This window comes from Triticum aestivum, chromosome 3A, assembly GCF_018294505.1.
Source record: "Triticum aestivum cultivar Chinese Spring chromosome 3A, IWGSC CS RefSeq v2.1, whole genome shotgun sequence".
Lineage (NCBI taxonomy): Eukaryota > Viridiplantae > Streptophyta > Magnoliopsida > Poales > Poaceae > Triticum > Triticum aestivum.
The window spans coordinates 491,897,651-491,920,603 of NC_057800.1; the positions used below are offsets into that span (position 1 = coordinate 491,897,651).

The 22,953-nt window shown below is 47.7% G+C and overlaps 3 protein-coding genes across 7 annotated transcripts; 2 read left to right on the top strand and 1 right to left on the bottom strand.

Moving 5' to 3' along the window:
- Positions 1-5,268: 5,268 nt before the first annotated feature.
- On the top strand, positions 5,269-8,598 carry LOC123061803 (putative D-cysteine desulfhydrase 2, mitochondrial). 3 transcript variants are annotated; one of them, XM_044485072.1, is made up of 6 exons: positions 5,269-5,722; positions 5,805-5,847; positions 6,040-6,354; positions 6,633-6,762; positions 7,175-7,342; positions 8,048-8,598. In XM_044485072.1, the coding sequence occupies exons 1-6, from the start codon at positions 5,402-5,404 to the stop codon at positions 8,283-8,285; spliced, it is 1,215 nt and encodes a 404-aa protein (XP_044341007.1). In that variant the 5' UTR covers positions 5,269-5,401; the 3' UTR covers positions 8,286-8,598. The 3 variants fall into 3 exon arrangements, with proteins under 3 accessions (XP_044341007.1, XP_044341008.1, XP_044341006.1); XM_044485073.1 differs by lacking the exon at positions 8,048-8,598 and adding an exon at positions 7,506-8,041 and having other exon boundaries at positions 5,270-5,725; XM_044485071.1 differs by having other exon boundaries at positions 5,273-5,725.
- Positions 8,599-9,466: 868 nt separating this feature from the next.
- LOC123061804 (farnesyl pyrophosphate synthase) lies at positions 9,467-12,552 on the top strand. Of its 3 annotated transcripts, none has more exons than XM_044485074.1 (12): positions 9,467-9,758; positions 9,863-9,887; positions 10,065-10,180; positions 10,284-10,370; positions 10,904-11,020; positions 11,101-11,189; positions 11,320-11,383; positions 11,464-11,559; positions 11,662-11,706; positions 11,781-11,870; positions 11,945-12,016; positions 12,128-12,552. In XM_044485074.1, the coding sequence occupies exons 1-12, from the start codon at positions 9,615-9,617 to the stop codon at positions 12,254-12,256; spliced, it is 1,074 nt and encodes a 357-aa protein (XP_044341009.1). In that variant the 5' UTR covers positions 9,467-9,614; the 3' UTR covers positions 12,257-12,552. The 3 variants fall into 3 exon arrangements, with proteins under 3 accessions (XP_044341009.1, XP_044341010.1, XP_044341011.1); XM_044485075.1 differs by having other exon boundaries at positions 11,320-11,371; XM_044485076.1 differs by lacking the exon at positions 9,863-9,887 and having other exon boundaries at positions 9,524-9,758.
- On the bottom strand, positions 12,407-17,182 carry LOC123061802 (glycosyltransferase BC10). Its single transcript, XM_044485070.1, has 11 exons — positions 16,651-17,182; positions 16,451-16,567; positions 16,262-16,362; positions 15,654-15,725; positions 15,470-15,551; positions 15,298-15,378; positions 14,554-14,598; positions 13,949-13,984; positions 13,716-13,781; positions 13,471-13,620; positions 12,407-13,032 (listed from the first exon to the last, which is right to left on the bottom strand). Exons 1-11 carry the CDS (start codon positions 16,951-16,953, stop codon positions 12,856-12,858), a joined length of 1,230 nt encoding a protein of 409 aa, XP_044341005.1. The 5' UTR covers positions 16,954-17,182; the 3' UTR covers positions 12,407-12,855.
- Positions 17,183-22,953: the final 5,771 nt, after the last annotated feature.

A 22,953-nucleotide genomic window follows, 5' to 3' on the forward strand; every position in this document is an offset into this window, starting at 1 on the left:
AGAGTGAGCGGTCGGTGGTGATTCGCTGGCCATCTCTTTTGAATCCAATGAGCCTCTCGATGAGGATCGCTGGGAGCTGTCGTGGGTCGGACTGCAATAACAAGGTTAACCATATAAAACACCATAAGGTAGAAAGGCTGAATAAATGGACGTGTACAGGTTCTTAGTACTCACGATGCGGGCAGGGGCTTGTTCCGTGGGCGTCGCTCCGGACTACTGTCGACGTCCCATGCGGAGTTGTCCGCGAGAGGGCCTTTCCCCTTCTTGGGCGCCTTCGCCTCCAGATTTGTGGAGGCCGCCCTCTTCCTCCTCCCCTCCCCCATTAGGGGGAGATTCGCTCTCCTCATCCTCCTCCTCCTCATTGCTCATCGTCGTCATCTTCGACGGCGGAGGAGCGGGTCTTGTCTTCGGACGTCACGTCCGAAGTACCCTTGCGGCGGGGGCCACTCTGAACCCCCTTAGCCTTCTTCTCGGGCGCTGTATAGGGCGCCGATACCAGCATCTTCGCTAGACGCGGGATGACTAGTTCCTCAGGTAGCGGAGCCGGACACCGAATCTGCTTCGCCCTCTCCATCCATTCCTAAATAAGCAATGACAATAAAAGTTCAGATGTCTTCCTTGAAACAAGCAAGTAGAGGATGCTTTAAAGATTTACCTTGCTGGTGGGGTGATTAATGTTGTACCCGCGGTCCGATTATGTGGCTGGTGGTATCACGTTGCCCTTGAAGAGCAACTTTCAGGCATCTTCGTGAGTTGTTTCTAAGAGCCTCTCCAGGGTTTGGTGCTTCTTCGGATTAAACTCCCATAGAGGGTGGCTTCGTCTTTGGCAGGGGAGGATCCGGCGAACCAGTATCACTTGGATTACGTCGACGAGCTTTATGTCTTTATCCACCATGCTTTGAACGCACGTTTGCAGCGCTATCAGCTCGTCTGACGAAGACCAATTCGGGCTCTTCTCAACCCAGGAGGTGAGTCGCATTGGAGCGCCGGAGTTGAATTCGGCAGCCGCGGCCCAGGTGGCATCGCGGGGTTCTGTGATGTAGAACCACATTTTCTGCCATTCCTTGATAGTCTCGACAAAAGTGCCTTTTGGCTAGGAGACATTGGTCAGCTTGCTCACCATGGCGCCTCCGCACTCCGCGTGTTGGCCATCCACCACCTTCGGCTTCACGTTGAAGACCTTGATCCGCAGCCCAAAGTGGGGTTGGATGCGGAGGAAGGCCTCACACACGATGATGAACGCCGAAATGTTGAGGAAAGAATTCGGGGGTAGATCATGGAAGTCTAGCCCATAATAGAACATCAGCCCGCGGACGAAAGGGTGGAGTGGAAACCCTAGCCCGGGGAGGAAATGAGGGATGAATACTACCCTCTCGTTGGGCTTCGGTGTGGGGACAATTTGCCCCTTGGCTGGAAGACGGTGGGCGATTTCCTTCGCCAGATATCCGGCTGCCCGAAGCTCAGTAATGTCCTTCTCCTTGATGGAGGAGGCCATCCACTTGCCTTGACCTCCGGATCCGGACATGGTTGAGTGCTTGCTCGAGTGGGGAAAGATGAGAACTTGGGCGCTAGAGCTCAAGAGTGGAAGGGCAGAGGAAGAGATAAGGCATGGGAGAAGAAGGGTAATCCTTATCCCCTTATAAAGGCAGTGAATATTGAACGCCTCCCCACTCGCCCTAAAACTCGCCTATTCCCATGGGCTGTGTAAACGGCACGGTTGGGTTACCCACGTCCGTATTGATGAGAATCCCGCAATACGGGGACACGATCTCTGCTTTGGCAAGACGTGCCAATGGAAACCGATCTCGAAATGCGGGACAATAGACAAAAACGGTTCGATATAATGACCGGATAGACGTGATGTCATCTTACAAAAAGTTGTCAGCAGATGGTACTCGTGAAGTATTATATTCTCTGCAGTCGTATATGGTGCTTGTATTGCAGATCCGAACACATTCATTTTGTCCGAAGACTATCTTGGAGTATCCGGAGAGGGGAACCCGCCTTGCAATGTCGAAGACAATCTGCGCGCCGGACACCTCGTCATTGAAGCCTGGTTCAGGGACTACTGAGGGAGTCATGGACTAAGGGGTCCTCGGGCGTCCGACCTATTGATATGGGTCGGACTGATGGGCCGTGAAGGTACGAAGACCGAAGACTCTACCCGTGTCCAGATGGGACTCTCCTTGGCGTGGAAGGCAAGCTTGGCGACCAAATATGAATACTCCTTTCTCTGTAACCGACCTTGTGTAACCCTAGATCCCTCTTGTGCCTATATAAACCGGAGGGTTAGGTCCGTAGAGATATACTCTTCATAATCATAGTCCGGCTAGACTTTTAGGGTTTAGTCATTACGATCTCATGGTAGATCAACTCTTGTAACACTCGTATTCATCAAGATCAATCAAGCAGGAAGTAGGGTATTACCTCCATAGAGAGGGCCAGAACCTGGGTAAACATTGTGTCCCTGTTCCTGTTACCATCGATCCTAGACGCACAGTTCGGGACCCCCTACCCGAGATCCGCCGGTTTTGACACCGACATCGACCATGCTCTTTATGCGCGTTTGCAGCGCTATCAGCTCGTCCGACGAGGCCCAGTCTAGGCCCTTCTCTAGCCAGGAGGTGAGCCGCATTGGGGCCCCGGGCCTGAACTCGGGGGCTTCGGCCCAGGTGGTGTCGTGGGCCTCTGTGACATAGAACCACTGTTTTTGCCACCCTTTGACGGTCTCCACGAAAGTGCCTTTGGGCCACACGACATTAGGCATCCTTCTCACCATGGCGCCTCCGCACTCGGCGTGTTGGACGTCTACCACCTTCGGCTTCACATTGAAGATCTTCAGCCACAATCCGAAGTGGGTGAGATGCGGAGGAAGGCCTCGCACACGACAATAAATGCCGAGATATTGAGGAAGGAGTTGGGGGCCAGATCGTGAAAATCCACCCCATAATAGAACATAAGTCCCCGGACGAATGGGTGGAGTGGAAACCCCAGCCTGCGGACGAAGTGGGGGATGAAAACTACCCTCTCGTGGGGCTCCGGGGTCGGTACGATCTGTCCCTCGGACGGAAGCCGATGAGCGACTTCCTTGGCCAAATATCCGGCCTCCCGGAGCTGTGTGAGGTCCTTCTCCTTGACAGAGGACACCATCCACTTGCCTTGCGCTCCAGATCTGGACATGACTGGAGTGCTGTTTGGAGGCGGAAAGGACGAGGACTTGGGCGTTGGAGCTCGAGAACTGATGGGCAGAGAGAGAGAGAAAGAGAGAAGGCGTGGGTGAAAGGGGGTGAGTCCTTATCCCTTTATAAAGGCAGCGAATATCAAGCGCCTCCCCACTAGCCTTAAAACTCGCCTGTTTCCCAAGGGCTGTGCAGGCGGCACGGTTGGATTACCCACGCCCATATTGATGAGAATCCCATAATAAGAGGACACGATCTCTGCTTTGACAAGACGTGCCAATAAAACCGCATCTCGAAATATGAAGCGGTAGGCCGAAAAATGGTTCGATAATGACCAGGTGGTGATGTGGTGTCACGCTACAAAAAGTTGTCAGCGGATTGGACTCATGAAATATTATACTCTCTGCGGTTGTGTGTGGTGCTTGTTTTGCATAACCGGACGCGTTCTTTGTGTTCGAAAGTTGTTTTGAAATATTCAGAGGAGGAACCCGCCTTGCAATGCCGAAGACAATTTGCGCGCGGGACACCTCGTCATTGAGTTCTGGTTCAGGGGCTACTGAGGGAGTCCTGTACTAAGGGGTCCTCGGGCGTCCGGCCTGTTGGACATGGGCCGGCCTGTTGGGCTATGAAGATACAAGACTAAAGATTCCCTCACCCGTGTCCAGATGGGACTCTCCTTGGCGTGGATGGAAAGCTTGGCGTTCGGATATGAAGATTCCTTTCTCTGTAACCGACTTTGTACAACCCTAGTCCCCTCCGGTGTCTATATAAACCGGAGGGTTTAGTCCGTAGAGGCAATCATAATCAGATAGGCTAGACTTCTAGGGTTTTAGCCATTACGATCTTGTGGTAGATCAACTCTTGTAACCCCCATACTCGTCAATATTAATCAAGAAGGACGTATGGTATTACCTCCAACGACAGGGCCTGAACCTGGGTAAAACTTCGTGTCCCTTGTCTCCTGTTACCATCAACCTCAGACGCACAGTTCGGGACCCCCTACCCGAGATCCGCCGGTTTTGACACCGACAGCAACCCCGACTCAGTCTTCGGCCGGACGAGGCGGAAGTAACAAGGGGAGGGGCGGCCGCCCTCGTTAATAGGGAGGGCGCCGCTGCGGATGCGGCGTCTCCTGCGGCTCCGGCTTGACGGGGCGGAGTGCCGGCGACCCGGAGGAGAGCGAACTGGAACCCGACGACGAGGAGGTCGTCGCGTCCATTCGTCATGGCGTCCAGGAACTACCGCGACGGCGAGAGAATGGCGGGGGCGCCGGGTACTCGAGGGGCGGCGTGTTGCCGGTTTTGATGTGGTCGAGGACGGCTTCGAGGGTGCGGCCGGGCACGCCCCACCATTCGCGCGGCCCGTCGGCGTTGAGTTGGCCGCGGGGGATGGCGCCTTTTGCGGAGGCGGCCTGGTCGGCGTGGCAGTGGTTGAAGTACATCGTCCATAGCGTGTGGCTGTCGTCGACGTACCTCGGCTCGTCTCGCTCCGCCTCCGACATCGACGAACGGATGCGCACGATCTCGGCGCGCCGTTCAGCCCCGGTGGGCACCGGGGGCACCGGAACACCACCGACGCTCAGCCTTCATGAGCCTGGCACCCGCATGTCTGGGGGCGCCGGGTAGTCGGCCTCCTAGAGGAGGCATTCACCGGCAGGGAGGTCGTCTTTTATAGCCGAAGCGGGAGGGTGAGAAGCTGCATGTCGCTGACTCGGCGGGCCCATTCCCGTTCACGCCAAATTCAGTTTCCCCGGCGCCCTCAAACGCCCCCGCAGCACGCCAGGTTCGGCCTGGGTCTATCGGCATCAGGTCTAACCGGCGAAAAACGAGATGCTGCTTGCAGAGGAAAGCGGGTGCTTGCAGAGGAGACTGCCTCCTCCTTGACACAAAAGCGAAGTACAGGGAAATGCAAGAGAGAGCAAGGGAAAAGAAAGAAAGATGAGCAGCGCTGTGGTTCAGTAAAGCAAGAGAGAGAAGTACACAAAGAGGGAGAAGATGGGCCCGCTGAGGCTATCATGCAGTGGGTACTATAAAATGTCTGGGACGGTAGTTTCACTACCATATATCTACGTGTAGTTGTTGGGGCAGCAGTAAGGTGCTGCCCCCGTTGTACATGCCCTGAATGCTGTTACGTGGCCCGGATAGCTTTTCTTGCGTCAGTGTCTCGCCTGTTCACCATCCCTCACGCTGCAGCCGTCTCCCCTCTGCCGCCGCCATCTCCTCATGCGGCCAGCGCCGGTATTCGCCAGCGGCGGCAGGACGCTCGGAAACATTCTCTCCGCCACGGAGTGGATGCTTCCCTCCCCGGCCACCCAAGTCCACACAATCTCCGTCCTCCCATCCCACTCACCGTCTCATGCTCCCCACTTCACCTTCTCCAATCTCACCACCGCGTTGAAGACCGCCGGCGCTAAAGGGGACGAGCAGGGGACCCCGAGATTCGACGTGGTGCGGGACGACCTCCTCCATCCCCTCGCCAACGGTAACAAGGCCCGGAAGCTCGACGCCCTCCTGCCGCTCATCCGCCGCCGCGGTGCCACCGACGTGGTCGTCATCCACCGCCACATTCTGCTCCTCTCAACACCTAGTTTTCTTTCCTGACGACATCGCATTGATCCGATTGCAGATAACATGCGGGGGTTGCCAGAGCGCCCATGCGGCAGCCGTCGGTGAGATATGGATCCATGTAAATTTGCTTTTTTTACTTAAGCTTTGTCTGAAACATAAATGATATAGATGCTTTGTGCCCATGTAAATTCGGCTGTTCGATTTCTGTGTGATGTAATTTGGTGTCATGTCTCACTTGATATGCTTGACTGTAAATTTCACATCAATCACAAGGTTTTCCCTTCCTGTGTCAGCGGTCCATTGTGCAGAATGGGGAATCAGGCCACACCTACTGCTGAGAGGAGAGCAGCTAGATGTGCCGACAGGCTACAATTTGATCTCTTTGATGTTTGGCAACGTGACCTATGCATCTCGGTCGGTCTATGCACACCGAGATGAGATGCTTTATGAGCATGCCAAGAAGGTTGCCGGTACCAGCGGTTTGGTGCTGTGGGCTGATGATATCATCAGAGATGATTTAAGTGTGGATGAAGAGACTGTTCTTGAAAACGATTCCAGAAGGGTGGTGATTATTAAGGAAGGGGCTGGTACTGTTCAAGCGTTACTAGGTAAATAGTGGATTTGTGTTGTGCTCTGATTCGTTACTTTCATCATTACAGATACTTTTTCGAGGACAGAGCAACTTAATGCAGTCATCTTCTCATGCATTCTTTTCTTATACTTTAGCTATCTGATTGGGACTGAACGTTTGCACTCTGAGCTTTAGGGTCATGTCATCCAGTTCTGGTCCTAGAACGTTGATTGTTTGTGTCGAAAGAAACCTTTTATTAATCCCTACAGAAACGAGATCATTGCAAAATTTCACACAATCTCATTGGTTTTTCAGGTGTTATGCGACTGGTGGAGCACCTCTCTAGTTTGTCATCGTTTCATAATGATGAAGAAGTCCATGTTGTGGTGGATGCTGGGACAGGCACAACAGCTGTTGGGTTAGCTCTTGGAGCGGTATGTCTAGGGTGCGTTCAATAATTGGAACTAATACTTGAACATACTGAGTTGCATCATGCAGGAATGAATAAAAATCATCCTGTCAAATTTTGTAGACGGTGGTAAAAGAAGATGTTGTATCATCTTAATCCATGTTTGTTGGTGATACTTCTGCCATAAAATTATCATCTCAAATGTCTAGAGCACAACAGTGAAATTAGGAATTTAATTTAATCCAGCAAAGAAAGAGGGACGCGAAGAATGCATTTGCAATGCGTGTTCTGCAATCTAACATGGTTAAGCCGGACCAAGTTACCTGTCAGCAGAAATAAGAAAATCATGACAGCTCGGGATGTTTATCTTTATTCCCTGTGTTACTTGAGGATTGCTCTTTGCATGCATCTTAGCTAGATCACAGTTTGATCATTGACGTCCTTGCAGACTTAATTGGAGGGTTACTGCTGTCATGCTTGCTGATACATTTGAAAGATATAAAGAACAGGAGAAGTCCCTGATATCTGATTTTAAGGGGCTTTGCCATGAAGACTGCCATGAGTTGGTCGGAACAGACGGTCTGGTTCATTGGGTGGACCGCTTTTCGCCGAGAAGGTACTGCCTGCGTCATGTTTCATATCTTATGTAATCTTAATTCCAGCATCATTTGCTACCTAAACATAAGTAGGTTCATTGTTTTCCAATCCGAGGTCATATGTGTTTACTTTTTTTTTTTTTGAACCGGGCGAATCCCCTTTCCATTACTTGAACATAACAGAAATACAACCAAGTTCAGCAAATAGGATGGGAAAGAGGAAAGCAGGTTCAAGCATCGCCGGGAAACCCACCATGAGCACTCGCCATCGAGATTACTCACCATGGGGCGAAAACCCGACGACACCTTAAGTCCAGGACCCCAACATCTAACTCACAGTTTTTAACAGAAGGCCACTACTCAAATCAGAGCAACATGCTCCACAGCAACCTCACGCAGGAGGTATCTCGAATCAAAAGCGATAAAGCAGAAGTCGCAGCAGATCATATGTGTTTACTGTTTCTGTGATTAGTATCTTGATGAATGTGATTGCAGATATCTGACTTTTTCTCCAACTTTAACTGATAATTCTTTCCCCCGGTTAGTATCTTGATGAATGTGATTGCGGATTCTGACTTTTTCTCAACCTTTAACTGATAGTATATCATGTCCATGATTCCTGTCGGCCAGCATTTCAGCCCTTTCCATATCTTTAGAGTCTTATATTGTCAAGACTTCCCACTCTTAACTACTTTTGTGCTCGTTTTTTACCTTCCTTTCTTCAGATTCGGCAAGGTGCTGGGTGGCGAAATCGCGTCGTGCCGGCAGGTGGCTCAGCAAACAGGCATCCTGCTGGATCCCGTGTACACCCTGGCCGCCTGGGAGCAGGCCGTGGATCTGTGCCGCGGAGACGGCAGAGGGGCCAAAGTGGCCATGATCCACACCGGCGGAACCCTCGGCCTGTTCGGACTGGCGCAAAGGTATCCCCAGCACTTCGCGGCGACCGCGAACGGGCAAGCTTGAGCAGGCCAATATGTGTAGCACCGGCGAGGGTCACGCACTTGATCCGGGCTAGGGCCAACACGTGTAAGTTCGGACTGCGTTGCATGCTCTTGCTGTCAACCGGGGTAATTGCACGGGTGAAACTTGTATTACTCATCTAGGTTAGCGATAGCCTAGCTAAGTTTGCTCGTAGTGAAGGTAAAACTATGACCAAGGTTGGTTTTGGCCCAGTAGATACAACAAAGATAGCTATTCCTGATTATATGAATTTTATGAATTAAGTAATACATTATTTCACCGGCATCGGCAAAAATAATTTGTCGTGCCAGAAGCATGGATAGTGTCTGCCGAGCAAAAAGAAATGACTGACCACCGGAGACGGAGAGCAAAGCAAGACACTCGGCGCGATCATAATAAAAAGATCCAGGAACCTAAGTTCGTTGCAATGGCAATCAGAGCTTTATAATTAGTTGCTAAATATACTATGGCGGGCGATGCAAAAAAGACGATCAAGCGACATGGCTGGAAAAGATCAAAGAACAACTATGTGAAGGTAAACATGGATGAGGCTTTTGACTCAGACTTGCTCAAGGCTCGTATAGCGCTGTCATTAATGAGTCAAATGGCTCGTATAGCGCTGTCATTAATGAGTCAAATGGCAGATTCATCATGGCAGGAAACAGGAAAATCGTTTGGTATGGAGGTACGCTTATGGTTTCTTACGGTTTGGTCTCAATTTGGCAATTACCATCAGGGTGTAACTGCGTAGAGGTGAACTCCGATAACACCAAGGTGATAGAGACAATGAAGAATGAAGGTCGCTCTTAGTTTTTGATGATATATATCATCTTGCGCGTGATTTTCCACATATTATTTTTTAGCGTGCTTCTAGATAGACTAATTGTGTTGCCAATGATTTAGTCAAATTAGTTAGACGTAAATATGTGCGGAGTGGATGAAAGATTCACCCGTACAGATTGTTGACACTCTCGTACTTCCTCCATTTCTAATATGAGTTTTTTTTTGGAGATTTTAATATAAACTACATACAGATGTATATAGACGTATTTTTTAAAGTAATAAATTTATTTATTTTATTTCGTACGTAGTTTATATTAGAACGGAGGGAGTAAAAGATAAAAGATAATACTCTGATGTAAAGAAAACACGCGGCGCGACGTGCCGTACCGCAGGACGCGCGTCACACCCTCGTCCTCTCTAAAACCAGCGCAGCATCCCTAGTCGGGGGCAGTCCCGCGGCAGAAAATAAAATAAAAACTAAAAACCGGATAAATCAAGATCGGCGCGCGATCGCCGGCCGCCACACGCGTCTCACGCACGCACGCACCTATGGCCGCGGCGGCGCAGGGCGAAGCGAGCACGGGCGCCACGACGACGGCGACGTTCCGGCGCGTGTACGAGACCCTCAAGGCCGAGCTTCTCCGGGACGGCTACTTCCACTTCAACGACGACGCCCTCCGATGGCTCGACGCCGTCAGTGCTACTGCCTCTCTCCAGTCCCCCCTCTCTATTAGTCACGGTTAATCCTACTACGTACATGTTTGCTAAAAAATCCATGATCCTTTTTGTCCGAGCAGATGTTGGACTATAACGTGCTTGGCGGTGAGCAAACATTTCCATTTTGAGACGAAGGGGGTCAAATTATTATGGCACACTGTTTTTGACCGTCAAATTATTAGATTCATGCTCCGACCAGTTGCTCCACAAGTCTAAACTGATGGAGAGAGCCGGGCAATATATTTCAACACAAACTAATGACTTGGATCTGCCCATGTGCAGGAAAGCTGAACCGTGGCTTGGCCGTCGTCGAGAGCTACAAATCGTTGAAAGCAGGATCTGAACCGAGCGAGGAGGAGGAGTTCCTTGCTTGCGTTCTTGGCTGGGGCATTGAATGGGTATTGCCATCGATGCTTCTGTCATTTAGTGATTTGATTCGAGTTTTTTTGGAACCATGGTACCAGGTGTAATTCTTATGATTGTTCTTGGGGTAATGCGCAGCTTCAGGCTTATTTCCTCATCCTTGATGATATTATGGATAATTCTCAAACTAGGCGAGGAAAACCATGTTGGTATAGGCTTCCGAAGGTTTGTCAAGCACCTCTTTGCTTTGTCTGGATAATTCCCAAACTAGTTATAACCCTTAATTAGTAGGCTTCTAGAAAACAATTTTAGATTGGGCTGCCAGAGTAAGCTGGGCAGGGGGAAGCTTATTTTGACAGCCACCCATAAGCCCCCCAAAAGAACTGGTCCTAAATGTTCTTACTGTTTATTAGAGATCTTGCATTGTACGTATTACTTTTAACTAATTCAGGACTTGAGTAAATAGTCGTGACTCAACTCCAATATCACAGGACGAAGTCGGTCACTAGCTAGATAACAGATACTATCATGGCCTTGACTTCCTTATGTAAATAGACAGATTATTATTGGTGCTCTCTCCGTCCGGAATTACTTGTCGGAGAAATGGATGTATCTAGACGTATTTTAGTTCCAGATACATCCATTTTTATCCTTTGGTTAGCAGAAGAAACTATTATATCATTATTTGGGTTTAATCCCTTGGTTGACTTTTATGATTTGTTACAGTCTCGTAGTTTTGTCTTTTTTACCTTGAGCAGGTTGGCCTCATTGCTATAAATGATGGACTTCTCCTTCGCAGCCAAATATCACGGATCTTCAAGCGTTATTTTTACGGGAAACCTTACTATGTTGATCTCCTAGACTTATTCAATGAGGTAATTCGATGCATCCAAAAAAGTCCCATTATATATCCTCTTTTTGTTGCAGGAGCTTGATTCCGTTACTGCTCATCTAGGTCGAGTTTAAGACGACTTCTGGCGAGTTGTTAGACCAAATTACAACAAGTGAAGGGCAGAAAGATCTGAGCAAATATACTGTAGATGTGTATGCCATCACCACCTGATTATGAACTTCGATGATGTTATTTTGTTCATGCTACCTTGAGAACAATAATTTGTCACTACGTATTTTATTGTTTTTCATGCTAACGGGGGATGTTTTAATTTTTATGCAGTTACAGGCGCATTGTAGAATACAAAACAGCTTACTATTCATTCTATTTGCCGGTAAAAGAGAATGTTCGTTTTACATATTCTGGCAGCACTAGTTTTGATTCACCAGCAGTAAAATTCCTTTTAACCTATTGGCTATTGCAAAGGTTGGTTGTGCACTGCTACTGTCCGGTAGGAATTTAGATGATTATGTTCAAGTGAAGCACATCCTAGTTGAAATGGGTGTTTACTTTCAAAGTCAGGTATACTACTCATGGTACATTTATCTTGTCACCTGAATATCTATTTTCTTCTCGATATTTATGTTTTCAGAAGTGGTGTTAATAGCCAGATTCCCCTTTCAGGACGATTATCTTGACTGTTTTGGTGATCCAGAAGTTATGGGCAAGGTAAGTTGTTTCACTTCCTCTATTATTGCAGAAGAAATTTTTTGCATTTGATTTGTGAAACCATCCTGTCGCAGGTTGGAACCGATATTGAAGACTTCAAGTGCTCTTGGCTGTTTGTTCAAGCACTAGTACGTGTCGATGAGAGGCAAAAAGACATCCTATTTGTAAGGCACATGAACTGGATCATTCTATAATATTGTGTAGCACACCATCTTAATGTCTGTAATGTCATGCACAGGAAAATTACGGGAAGTCAGATCCTGCTTGCGTCGCAAAAGTGAAGGCTCTGTATAAAGAGCTCAATCTCGAGGTTTCCCTTTTTGTTCAACATCAGTGTGACATGTCTTGTTAATTGCATAAGTACTTTTTTACTATTAAGTTCATCTACAATGCGTGACATGCCTTTTATCATCGGTTCCAGAGGGTGTTCTCTGAGTATGAAAGTGAGACTTATGAAAAGCTGATCTCAGACATCGAAGCGCAGCCAAATGAAGCTGTACAAGCAGTGTTGAAATCCTTTTTGCATAAAATCTACAGGAGGAGGAAATAGGACTATTCTTGCATACAAAAAGATTGTCGGATGGAACAACTTCTTTCCTGTCGGCATGTGCAAGATGAATAACACTCCCTTCTTCCCAAAATAACTGTCGTTGTTTCAGTTCAAATTACAGAGGGAGTATTACTTATGAATGGTCCAGAGTTTTTGCATACCATGTAAAAGTATTAAATAAAATGTACTTCCTTTCTGTTTTGTTCTTCTATTTGTATGTATAAGATCATTTACACACAGTTATTGTTGTACTTTTCCTACTCTGGTATTAAACCATTGCGACAAATTCGCCTTTCTATTTGTATGCTTCATTATTTGTCACGGATGGAGCCGTTGACACTGCATCCCAGCCTCAGTCTGTCAATCGGAGATTGCACTCCGATGCTATTACCGTGCTTGAACAATGATGCTCTGTACAATGGCCTACTCTGCTCAGATGATCTATACACAATCTAAATCCTAGCAGTAAACTATGATACTCCATCGCTGAGTAGCTTCAGCAGTTCAGCTGCAAATGCTGCTGCAACCAAAGAAGCTGGACCTGGCTATGAACTGATCCGCCCACACGAAAAAATATAGCTCGTATACAAAAGAATCTGTTAGAAGTTAACCAGTAGTTGAGCAGATTTTAGCAGACCAAAAGCACCATCCTCCAACAGATGCATCGCGGCGCCGTATGAGAACTTTCTGGCAAATAAGAAACATGGTACAGATGTGCCATTGGATTGGCACCACTCAGTCCTGTGTTCCACCTCATAGTTCACATGATCGATTCTCTGCAAAATTATTCAGAACTTAGCGTCACGATATTAACTAAATGATAAACCGCTTACAATGGAGGTCTTCTCATATTATTGCTACTTTATTATATAACAGAATGTGCACAACCAAAAAAAAAAGGTAAGCCATCTGCAAGATATATTTTCCTCCATGTACATAATGGTCAACAAGATATACCATGCAGACACGAATACTGAGCAGATTGTTTCTTTGTTCTGAATAAATGGAAAATGGTGTTCTGCAGATTCCACTATCTCGTTTGATGACCAGGATATCTAGGATATAACTGGAGCTTGCTATTGGCCAGCCAAATTTTGAGGCAAAAGGACAAAAGATCAATACATCACTTTCAAGTCTCTCGATGTTCAGTGTTCACCGTTTCACACACTAGTGCCAAGAGATGAAATATGCAAACCAAAATAAGAAGATATTACCTTTATAGCATTGATCTGCTCAGGACTTGCTGCGTCATATTCAAATGTCGTTGGATGCCAAGTCATTTTATCTTTAGGATCTAAAGTTGACTGGTTCCATGATGTATAGGTCAAAGTTCTTCTTTCAAGTTCATCTTCCAGTCCTTTGATCTAGAATTTGAAAGAGTGGGCCCCTCAGCATGACTTGAAAGAATAATTACATCAGTTCAAAATCCAAAATATTTGTCAACAATAACAAGCCTTACAGAAAATAATGTCTGCACATAGTGTTCATCCGGAATACAATCGTGCTCCTCCTGGGCAGCTCCTTTCTGCAAGGTTCAAGACAAAGATCATTTATGAAGAAGAGAACAAGAGGTCTTTATGCTTGTAAGCAAGAATTAGAAAGAACCATTTTTCAGAAATTATATGCACAAGTCTGACAATCTATATAAACTTCCCTGTGAGTACGGAGGGAATGTGGAGAACTGAACCTTACCGATATCTGCTTTCGCCGTACAAATCCTAGTCGTCTCTGAAAGAGAGAAAAATTGATGTCATAAGATTAACAGTCAGATATATATAAAGGTAAAGAAAATTAAATTTCAGGGATCAGTATTATTGTTTGGTGAATGAATAATCACTGTTGAGCAGGGGATACAAATTGAAATGCATATTTGATTGTTGATGATCCAAGGAAACAAGCGTTCACCACATATAAAACTAAAAAAATAGCAAATTATACTCAGAACGGGTATTTACATCACTAAAATTGTAGAAGGACTTTGGAAGTAGTACAGAACCAAAGTAGTTTATTTGTTTTTGCCTACCATACAACGGGTGCAACTTTATCTAGGAAAGGCATTGATAATTATCTTCTCCCTTCATTTTAAACGTTAATAGATGTCATGTGGGAGAAAATGAAGCAATTCATGCATAATTGGAAACCATCGATATATTTAAGTTGTTAAAATGACACTTTCTAAACAACAATTTCCTAGGAAGAGCAAAACAACAGCTATTAAATGCAACCTTTTGGCTTAAAACTACATATGGAGCTTGTCTGAGTAAACTGCATAGCAACCTCCTAAATTAAATACTTACAGCATTCGCCGGCTTTTGTCCAAGCAAAGCATTGGTCACAACCATCTGCAATTATTAGGTAAAACCAAACACAATCATTACTGTGATGTGCACAAAAGCGTCACGGATCAGTAGGCTATATTAAAACAAGATATCTCATCTCTTATTGTAAATAACTGCATAATTCAGTATAAGCTAGTTTAAGCACGTTTGTATAGTGTCTCACAACATCAATGGATGGGAGTCGGATAATAATTTAACAGATTCAGAATCAATTTGCATCGATCATGCATATATGCTAAAGATAAACATTGCTGCTGATCAAATGTAAATGTGGACAAGACCTTTAGTTCGGATAGATATGATATAGCATCTATCTGAATCAGTACAGTAGTTACAGCTGAAAAAGCATGCTACATCGTGCCTCACACTTATCCAAGGGTGTAAAGGATAAATTCTTATTGTTTATCACAATCATGGGATAAATTATCGCAGTCATAATCACTGCAGCACATATAACTATATCTCCAAACTAGGGAATTTAAAGGTTACATGTACTTAACGGAAGGACACACATTATCTATTGCTAGCATTATTTGTTAAACTAATTGTAAGTTTAAGCATCCAAGGCTGTAGCATATGAAGAGAAACTCAAACAAACACATCCAAAAACAATGTAACATTTACTTCACGTCAAGGATTAGAAAGGGGGCAAAATAAGGTAAGCGGAAATTCCAGTATCCACATCACCAGAACAACAACTACCTTACAATGCTTTCTGAATACTTGAAAGACATGCTTGTCGCCAACAACAACCTCTGCGTGTTTTCTGATTAACATTACCCACTGAAATGAGATGGCAGATGGATTTAGAGTTAAGCTCTTAAACAAGTATGAAAAATCTACAGAAAAAAGGAAGCCATGCAATCACAAGAACCTGGGATCCTTTCCTCCATTTATCCTTTCGAATGACAGGAGACATGTTTGGATTATAACGCTTCTCTGTTTTGTCAGTGAAACTGAAGACAAAAAAATTCATTTTAGAAACTTCAGGCTTAAACACTGCATCTTCTATGGAAATTTGGGAAGTTGCAAAGTAACATATCGTAATTTTCCATTACCTATCCACAATACTTCTAGGTGAACCCATCAAGTAAGTATATGTGTAGCTGAAGTTGTACAAAGGAACACAACTGAAACAGAAATCGATGAAATGTTAAAATTTAAACTAGAAACTGCAGAGCTTCAAATAATCAATTGACGCTTGTAGTGACAAAGGGAAGCAAACCCAAACTACAATACGGAGACATGCATACTAAGGAATTAAAACAAAACTGTACAAAAGCTCTCTCAGCTTGGGCATGTATGCATGCTTCATACTTAGTATACAGTAAGTCAAGCAACGATTAATCCCTTGTGGAAGCACACACAAGGGAAACCAAGTAACAAGGAATCACAGAATGGCTCCAGGACCCCAATAATTTTCCTACCACCATCTAGCAATTTCCGAGTAAAAAGGATGTTATCCCCAAGGTGGTCCTCTGAATAAGCACCACAACAGAAACCAGAATGCCAAATTGCCATTACTAAATAGATATCCTACTAGAGTTCACATGTAAATTACTCTTATTAAATATCCAGTTATTTAATTGATCACTAGTGACAACTATACAGTTTAAGGCTTTAAGACCCTGTAACATTTATTATGATGAAAACCAGTAGTACATACCTATCCGACAGCAAAACAAATCGCTGGTTGGCGGGATCCTCAAGCGCGGCGGCGAACAACATCTTCTCCGCCTCTACCATGGTTGGTTCGCCCCACGCCACCTGCAGGACACAACCATATTTCCCCAACTCAAAATCGAACCCTGGACTCCGCGATCACAGATACGAAAAAGTCGGTAAGAGGGTCAACCTTGACGGCCCTCGCGAGTTGACGCCCGTAGAAGTACGGCGATCCGGTGGTGGTGCGGTCAAGGACGAAGCCCGGCGCGGAGTGCACGTATACGGAGAACCTCCCCTCCTCCCCATTCTGCCGAAACACGCACGCGACGATCAGAACCAATCGAATAGACAGCCAAACGTAACGAATGGGGAGAGCCGCTGGGCGCTTACGCGGAAGAAGGCGTCCCAGAGGAAGTCGAGCGGCAGGCCGGCGCGGGCGAGGAAGAGGAAGGCCACCTTCCCCGGCCCCGCGGAGGGCGGCAGCGCGTCGAGCGGCGCGGCCGGGGGCTGGGTGCGGAGGAACGCGGCGACGAGGAGCAGGAAGGAGAGCGGCGCGGCGAGGCGGAGGCAGAGGCGGGCGCGCGCGCGGCGGCCGGCCGGGAGGGCCAGCGCCCACGGAGCGGGCGGCCTCTTCGCCACCGGCATCAGCGGGCGCGGCAGCTGCCCCGGCGCCGGCGTGGGCCGCGGTGGCATTTAAAATCGGAAGGGAGTTACAGTGGAAGGCAGCGTGGCGTTTCAGGCACGCGGGGCGGGGCGGGGCCGCGGCGGGGTCGGTGGAGGGCTGTGGAGACGGACGCGACGGCGTGGTGTGGTGTGCGGTGGTGGCGCCGTGTTACTTTTCGCCTTGCTTTGCTGAGCTTCTGGTGCGATTTTTCAGTCTCGTGACGCGCGCGGGCGCGGTGACTCTGTCTCTGTGGGGCGCGGCGGGGATGGGGTCGGGTGTTGGCGATCCGCGGCGTGGCGGACCTCGCGGTGGCCCAGCTGTAGGGGCGTTGGGATCTGTGACCCGGCTGCTTCGGTGTTGACGTTTTGCTGCTAGAGCCCTTTCTTTTGTTCTTGGATTCGGAGATCCCACGATGACGCGTGGGTCTTAGGTCTTGCCGAACCTCGGGAATTTCGTGTCACGTTAACCTTATTATTAATGGAAATGCTAAAATATTAACGTTATATTTTAAACATGACAAATCGAACGTTTTTCATAGCAATTATATTGTCGTGAGGATGCCAATTCCGTTTAGCAACAAGTTGGCTTGCTAAAAGAAATTACTATCCTCGCAACAACCTAATGTGCCATTTTGAGTGTTCGATTTGCTATGCTTAAAAATTTGACATTCGGATTGTAGCGAAATCTTTTTTATTTATTTATGGGAAAGTGTTTACACCGTTTGGTTGATTTTCTGGAGAAATTATCCCCGTCGCATGCCCGCCATGCATCCTGTTGGGGATATAACCCCGCGGTGTGATCTGCCCAGAAGGGGCAGGTTACACAGTTGGCGACTCATAGCAAAGGGTCCAAACGGGCCCAAGAAGTCAAGACATGAAGATGACGGCTCATAAGCAGGCTTATTGAAGGCCGAAGACCCAGAGATGACTCAAGACCCGAAGGTGTGAGCCGTCCGATGATGACTTGTTCTGCAAGGCAAGGAAATTAGAACCAGAGCCGGTTACGTTGTTTGACCCGACCTGGACACTTGTAAGCCGCCGGACCTCGACCTGTGTATATAAAGGCGAGACCCGCGGCGGGTTAACTAAAGAAACAACGGATCGCTAGCTAGGTCAAGCGTAATCGCTCCCTTATAATCGAAACTCAAGCAATACAACTAGAAGCATGCCGTAGGCTGTTACCTCGTTGTGAGGGGCCGAACCTAGGTAAATTATTGTGTCCTTTGTCCCGCTCAACCCCTTCGAGCTAACCTATGTTGCAATGGTTCCACACCTAAGTCCTTTCACAAGGGCATCTACCGTGTTAAATCCATGACAGTTGGCGCCCACCGTGGGGCCAGAGCACGGTGGTTTCGAGTTCATGAAGGGTAATTTCTCAGGGATCGAAGGATACGCCATGGGCCGGATGACCAATAGTCGCCGCAGTAAGATCTACATCGACAAGCTGGCTGGGCCCCAAGGCCGACTCAATCAAGTACGGGTACCGGGTCCCCTTTGGCGAAATTCATGTCTTCATCGGCAAAATCGGCGAGTCAGAGCCTGAGCCGGACGCCTGCACCGACATCATCGAGATGGCTCAGCGCGCACAACCCGCCAGGGGTCAACCCGGCCGGAAGCACGTCTTTGTTGGCTTTGTTCATGGGGCGGATCTTGAGGAAGGGTCTGCATCTGGTGGAGAGACGGCCATCTATTCAGGTGATGAGTCCTCGACTAGAGAAACCGAATCAATCTACCAGCTTCAAGATGGCGAGATTGGGGGCTATTCCGATGGTGACAGTATTCTGGATCCCTATGAGCCGCTGACCAGGGCTGCTATTTTTATGGCTGGTACGCAGCCAATGCTAAATTCGTCAACGGCTGCGGCTATGACATCCGGCTCAACTGCTGCTGCGACAGCTAGGGCGAGCGGCTCGGTACGACCGCCGACTCAAGTCTTATCTGAGCTCTTGGATGCTTTGGCAACTCTGTTAGCTGCAGAGGTAACTCCGGCAAATCAAGCGCAACATAATGCAGAGGTTGCAAAGGTGCGATATGAGGTGGCCAAGGCCCATGAGGATCTTAATGCAGAGAACTCTAGGATGGCGGCAAAGCGGGCTTTGTTGGAGGCCGAGTCATGTCGGTGTCAAAACCGGCTGATCTCGGGTAGGGGGTGTTGGGGAACGTAGTAATTTCAAAATTTTCCTACGCACACGCAAGATCATGGTGATGCATAGCAACGAGGGGAGAGTGTGATCTACGTACCCTTGTAGACCGACAGCGGAAGCATTAGCACAACGCGGTTGATGTAGTCGTACGTCTTCACAGCCCGACCGATCAAGCACCGAAACTACGGCACCTCCGAGTTTTAGCACACGTTCAGCTCGATGACGATCCCCGGACTCCGATCCAGCAAAGTGTCGGGGAAGAGTTCCGTCAGCATGACGACGATCTTGATGTTCTACCGTCGCAGGGCTTCGCCTAAGCACCGCTACAATATTATCGAGGATTATGGTGGAAGGGGGCACCGCACATGGCTAAGAAAACGATCATGTGGATCAACTTGTGTGTCTAGGGGTGCCCCCTGCCCCCGTATATAAAGGAGCAAGGGGAGGAGGCCGGCCGGCCCCTATAGGCGCGCCAGGAGGAGTCCTCCTCCTAGTAGGAGTAGGACTCCTACTAGGAGGGGGAAAGAAGTGGGGAGGGAGAAGGAAAGGGGGGCGCCGCCCCCCTCTCCTAGTCCAATTCGGACCAAGGGGGGAGGGGGAGGAGGCGCGCGGCCCACCCTGGCGCCCTTCTCTCTCTCCACTAAGGCCCATATGGCCCATTACTTCTCCCGGTAGGGTTCCGGTAACCCTCCGGCTCTCCGGTTTTCTCCGAAATCACCCGGAACACTTTCGGTGTCCGAATATAGTCGTCCAATATATCAATCTTTATGTCTCGACCATTTCGAGACTCCTCATTATGTCCGTGATCACATCCGGGACTCCGAACTAACTTCGGTACATCAAAACTCATAAACTCATAATATAACTGTCATCAAAACCTTAAGCGTGCGGACCCTACGGGTTCGAGAACAATGTAGACATGACTGAGACATGTCTCCGGTCAATAACCAATAGCGGAACCTGGATGCTCATATTGGCTCCCACATATTCTACGAAGATCTTTATCGGTCAGACCGCATAACAACATACGTTGTTCCCTTTGTCATCGGTATGTTACTTGCCCGAGATTCGATCGTCGGTATCTCAATACCTAGTTCAATCTCGTTACCGGCAAGTCTCTTTACTCGTTTTGTAATACACCATCTCGCAACCAACTCATTAGTTGCAATGCTTGCAAGGCTTATGTGATGTGCATTACCAAGAGGGCCCAGAGATACCTCTCCGACAATCGGAGTGACAAATCCTAATCTCGAAATACGCCAACCCAACATTTACCTTTGGAGACACCTGTAGAGCTCCTTTATAATCACCCAGTTATGTTGTGATGTTTGGTAGCACACAAAGTGTTCCTCCGGCAAACGGGAGTTGCATAATCTCATAGTCATAGGAACATGTATAAGTCATGAAGAAAGCAATAGCAACATACTAAACGATCGGGTGCTAAGCTAATGGAATGGGTCATGTCAATCACATCATTCTTCTAATAATGTGATCCCGTTGATGTAACATCCCAATTTTTATTAAATTCGGATGTTAATAGAATCATTCAATGCATATCATATTTCTTTGCATTTTTGGAGTTTTAAAAAAAATATTCAAATAATATTTTCCACTCGAGAAAAAAAACAAATGAGAGGGGATAAGATGACTTCCTCAAAATATAAAAGAGTGGGAAATTTTATTTTGAATATTATTTGAAGTTTTGGAGTTTATTTGGTATTTATTTTATCTGCAAAAAGTGCATTAATTGCATTAGGAAATATTTTCAAAATGTTCTGTGCTTAAGTTAATGTTCATTAGGCTTTAAATATTGCATAGTTATTTTATAAATTATTGTGGTGTTTTTATTAATTCTTTTGAATTAATTATGACCACTTTAGTGTTCTGTTTAAAAAAAACACACGCACGCACTCACCCGCCTGGACCGAAACCAGATCGGCCCAGGGACGCGCGCGCCTAGCCAGCGCGCCAGGCCAGCCAGCCCACTGGCCATTCGGCCCCAGGCCAGCCCCAGCGCCCGACGCCTTCCGCCCGGTCGACCGCCCGCGCCCGCCCTCGCTCGCTACCGCCGCCGCCACTGACTGGTGGGCCCCGCTCCACCTCATCTTCCCCAACCTCCCGCTTCTCCCGCAGGATGAGCACGCGCACGCACTCCCGAACCCGCCGGCCGAAGCTCTCGGGATAGAGCTTATCCCGCTGCTCCCCGACGCCCTCCCCTCGCCTATATAAAGGCCAAGACCCCCTCTTCCATCCTCGCCGTCCCGCATCTTCCCACGCCGCCCCTACCGCTCGTCGTCGCCGTTCGCATCTCGCCGGAGCTCCGAGCCCCGCCGTCCTCGCCCCGCCCCGTCCGGACGTCGCCGACGCACGCCGCCACCACCTTCGCGACGCCCTCGACGCGCCGCACCTCCCCGTCTTCTTCCCCGACGCCGAGGACCGCCGTAGCCGCCGTCCCCTCCGCCACCGACGCCGCGCCGCCGTCTTCGTCGTCGCCGGCCACCACCTCCAGCCCACTGTAAGCCGCCGCCCCACCCTCGCCCGTTAGATCGGACCCCAACGGTCCAGATTAGATTAGGTTCGGTTTTTTTTTATTTTGCGAAGAGGTACGCGGTTAACCGCGGTTCCCTTAGACCGGCCGGTTTTATTTAAACCGAGCGTCGGTTTTTCTTTAGTTAGCCGCCGCCACTGTTTTCCTTATTTAGCGGCCGTTCGCCGTATAACCTCCGCAGCGGACGCTGCTCGGCCAGCCACGAGCCACCACGTGGCCAGGGACTTGTTTGCGATGGTTTTCTTCTCTGTTTAGTCCCTGTAATTAGCAGATTAGTCCCTAAACTTCGCGTAGCCACAACTTTTTAACCGTAGATCCAAACTCGATGAAACCAGCGGCAAATTCTTCGTATTGTTTAGATCTATCCAGTGGTATCCTTTTTGCAAACTTTTGACAGATTCAAATTTGAATTTATTCAGATTTGAATTCGAACTTCAAATGGCCATATCTCCCAAACCGTAACTCCGATTAAGTTGATTCTTTTTGCACTTTGTCACCGTAGCCAAACCCTATCACCTGGACCTTTGTCACAATAATTTTCACACACTAGAATCTGCCCATTAATATTTTACTAGTATGCATAGTACGCACTATAGTTCACATCACTCTTTGAACCATAGGCCTATGTTGTTTTGCATCTAGAATATTTTTCATGCTAGTTAAGTGTGATGTTTGTTCATTTGGTTTTTCCGAGACTTTTGCTTTGCATGTTCTTCTTGGTTCTCTTGAATGTTTGTTTATGTTTGTTTATCTCCTTTGCGATAGATTGCCCGGAGTGCGAAGCAGAATATTTTCAGTCTTTAGAGTTCAACCAGCAGTACCAAGGCAAGTTGCATCTTGATCATGTTTCCTTACCTATGTTTTTTTATGCACTTAGTTCTTTGCGGTAGGACTGCATGGTAGGAATTGATGCCGCATGACTATGCTTTTCACCCAGTAGTTCATTGAGGTAGGTCTGAACCATATGACATTGTCGCCATCGTTTTACATTATGTTGCTTCGCTAAGTAGACGTGGATTGGGGAGTGAACATTGTAAAGTATGAGTAACAATGTAGTAAGTAGGACCTAAGATAATTAATGAACTACCTGGGCGGAAACTTGATGGAATGGTGGCGAAGTACAGTGGGGCACGCATGGGAAATCCATGGTGGTGCACCACTAGTGGACCGTCCGCTCAGGCTCAAAGAGATCAATCGTATTCTCATGTCTAGAAGCTTACGTGTGCAGCCACAAGCCAATATGGGCTCTGGCTTAGTTGAGTAGTTAGTGTGACCCCTTCCGGGATGGGCTAGCAGATGTAGAAGGATGTAGGTGTACCGGCCTATCCGTGGGTTAAG

Bases quoted from the DNA above. Each gene is read 5' to 3' on its own strand.
- LOC123061803 (XM_044485071.1), top strand. From the start codon at position 5,402: ATGCGGCCAGCGCCGGTATTCGCCAGCGGCGGCAGGACGCTCGGAAAC. The intron at 5,848-6,039 runs GTGAGATATGGA...TTCCTGTGTCAG, and splicing joins CGCCCATGCGGCAGCCGTCG to CGGTCCATTGTGCAGAATGG. The intron at 7,343-8,047 runs GTACTGCCTGCG...TCCTTTCTTCAG, and splicing joins GACCGCTTTTCGCCGAGAAG to ATTCGGCAAGGTGCTGGGTG.
- LOC123061802 (XM_044485070.1), bottom strand. From the start codon at position 16,953: ATGCCACCGCGGCCCACGCCGGCGCCGGGGCAGCTGCCGCGCCCGCTG. The intron at 14,599-15,297 runs GTAGTTGTTGTT...TAATAATTGCAG, and splicing joins TATTCAGAAAGCATTGTAAG to ATGGTTGTGACCAATGCTTT. The intron at 13,782-13,948 runs GTAAGGTTCAGT...TGAACCTTGCAG, and splicing joins TACGGCGAAAGCAGATATCG to AAAGGAGCTGCCCAGGAGGA.
- LOC123061804 (XM_044485074.1), top strand. From the start codon at position 9,615: ATGGCCGCGGCGGCGCAGGGCGAAGCGAGCACGGGCGCCACGACGACG. The intron at 11,190-11,319 runs GTATGCCATCAC...ATTTTTATGCAG, and splicing joins AGCAAATATACTGTAGATGT to TTACAGGCGCATTGTAGAAT. The intron at 11,560-11,661 runs GTATACTACTCA...TTCCCCTTTCAG, and splicing joins GTGTTTACTTTCAAAGTCAG to GACGATTATCTTGACTGTTT.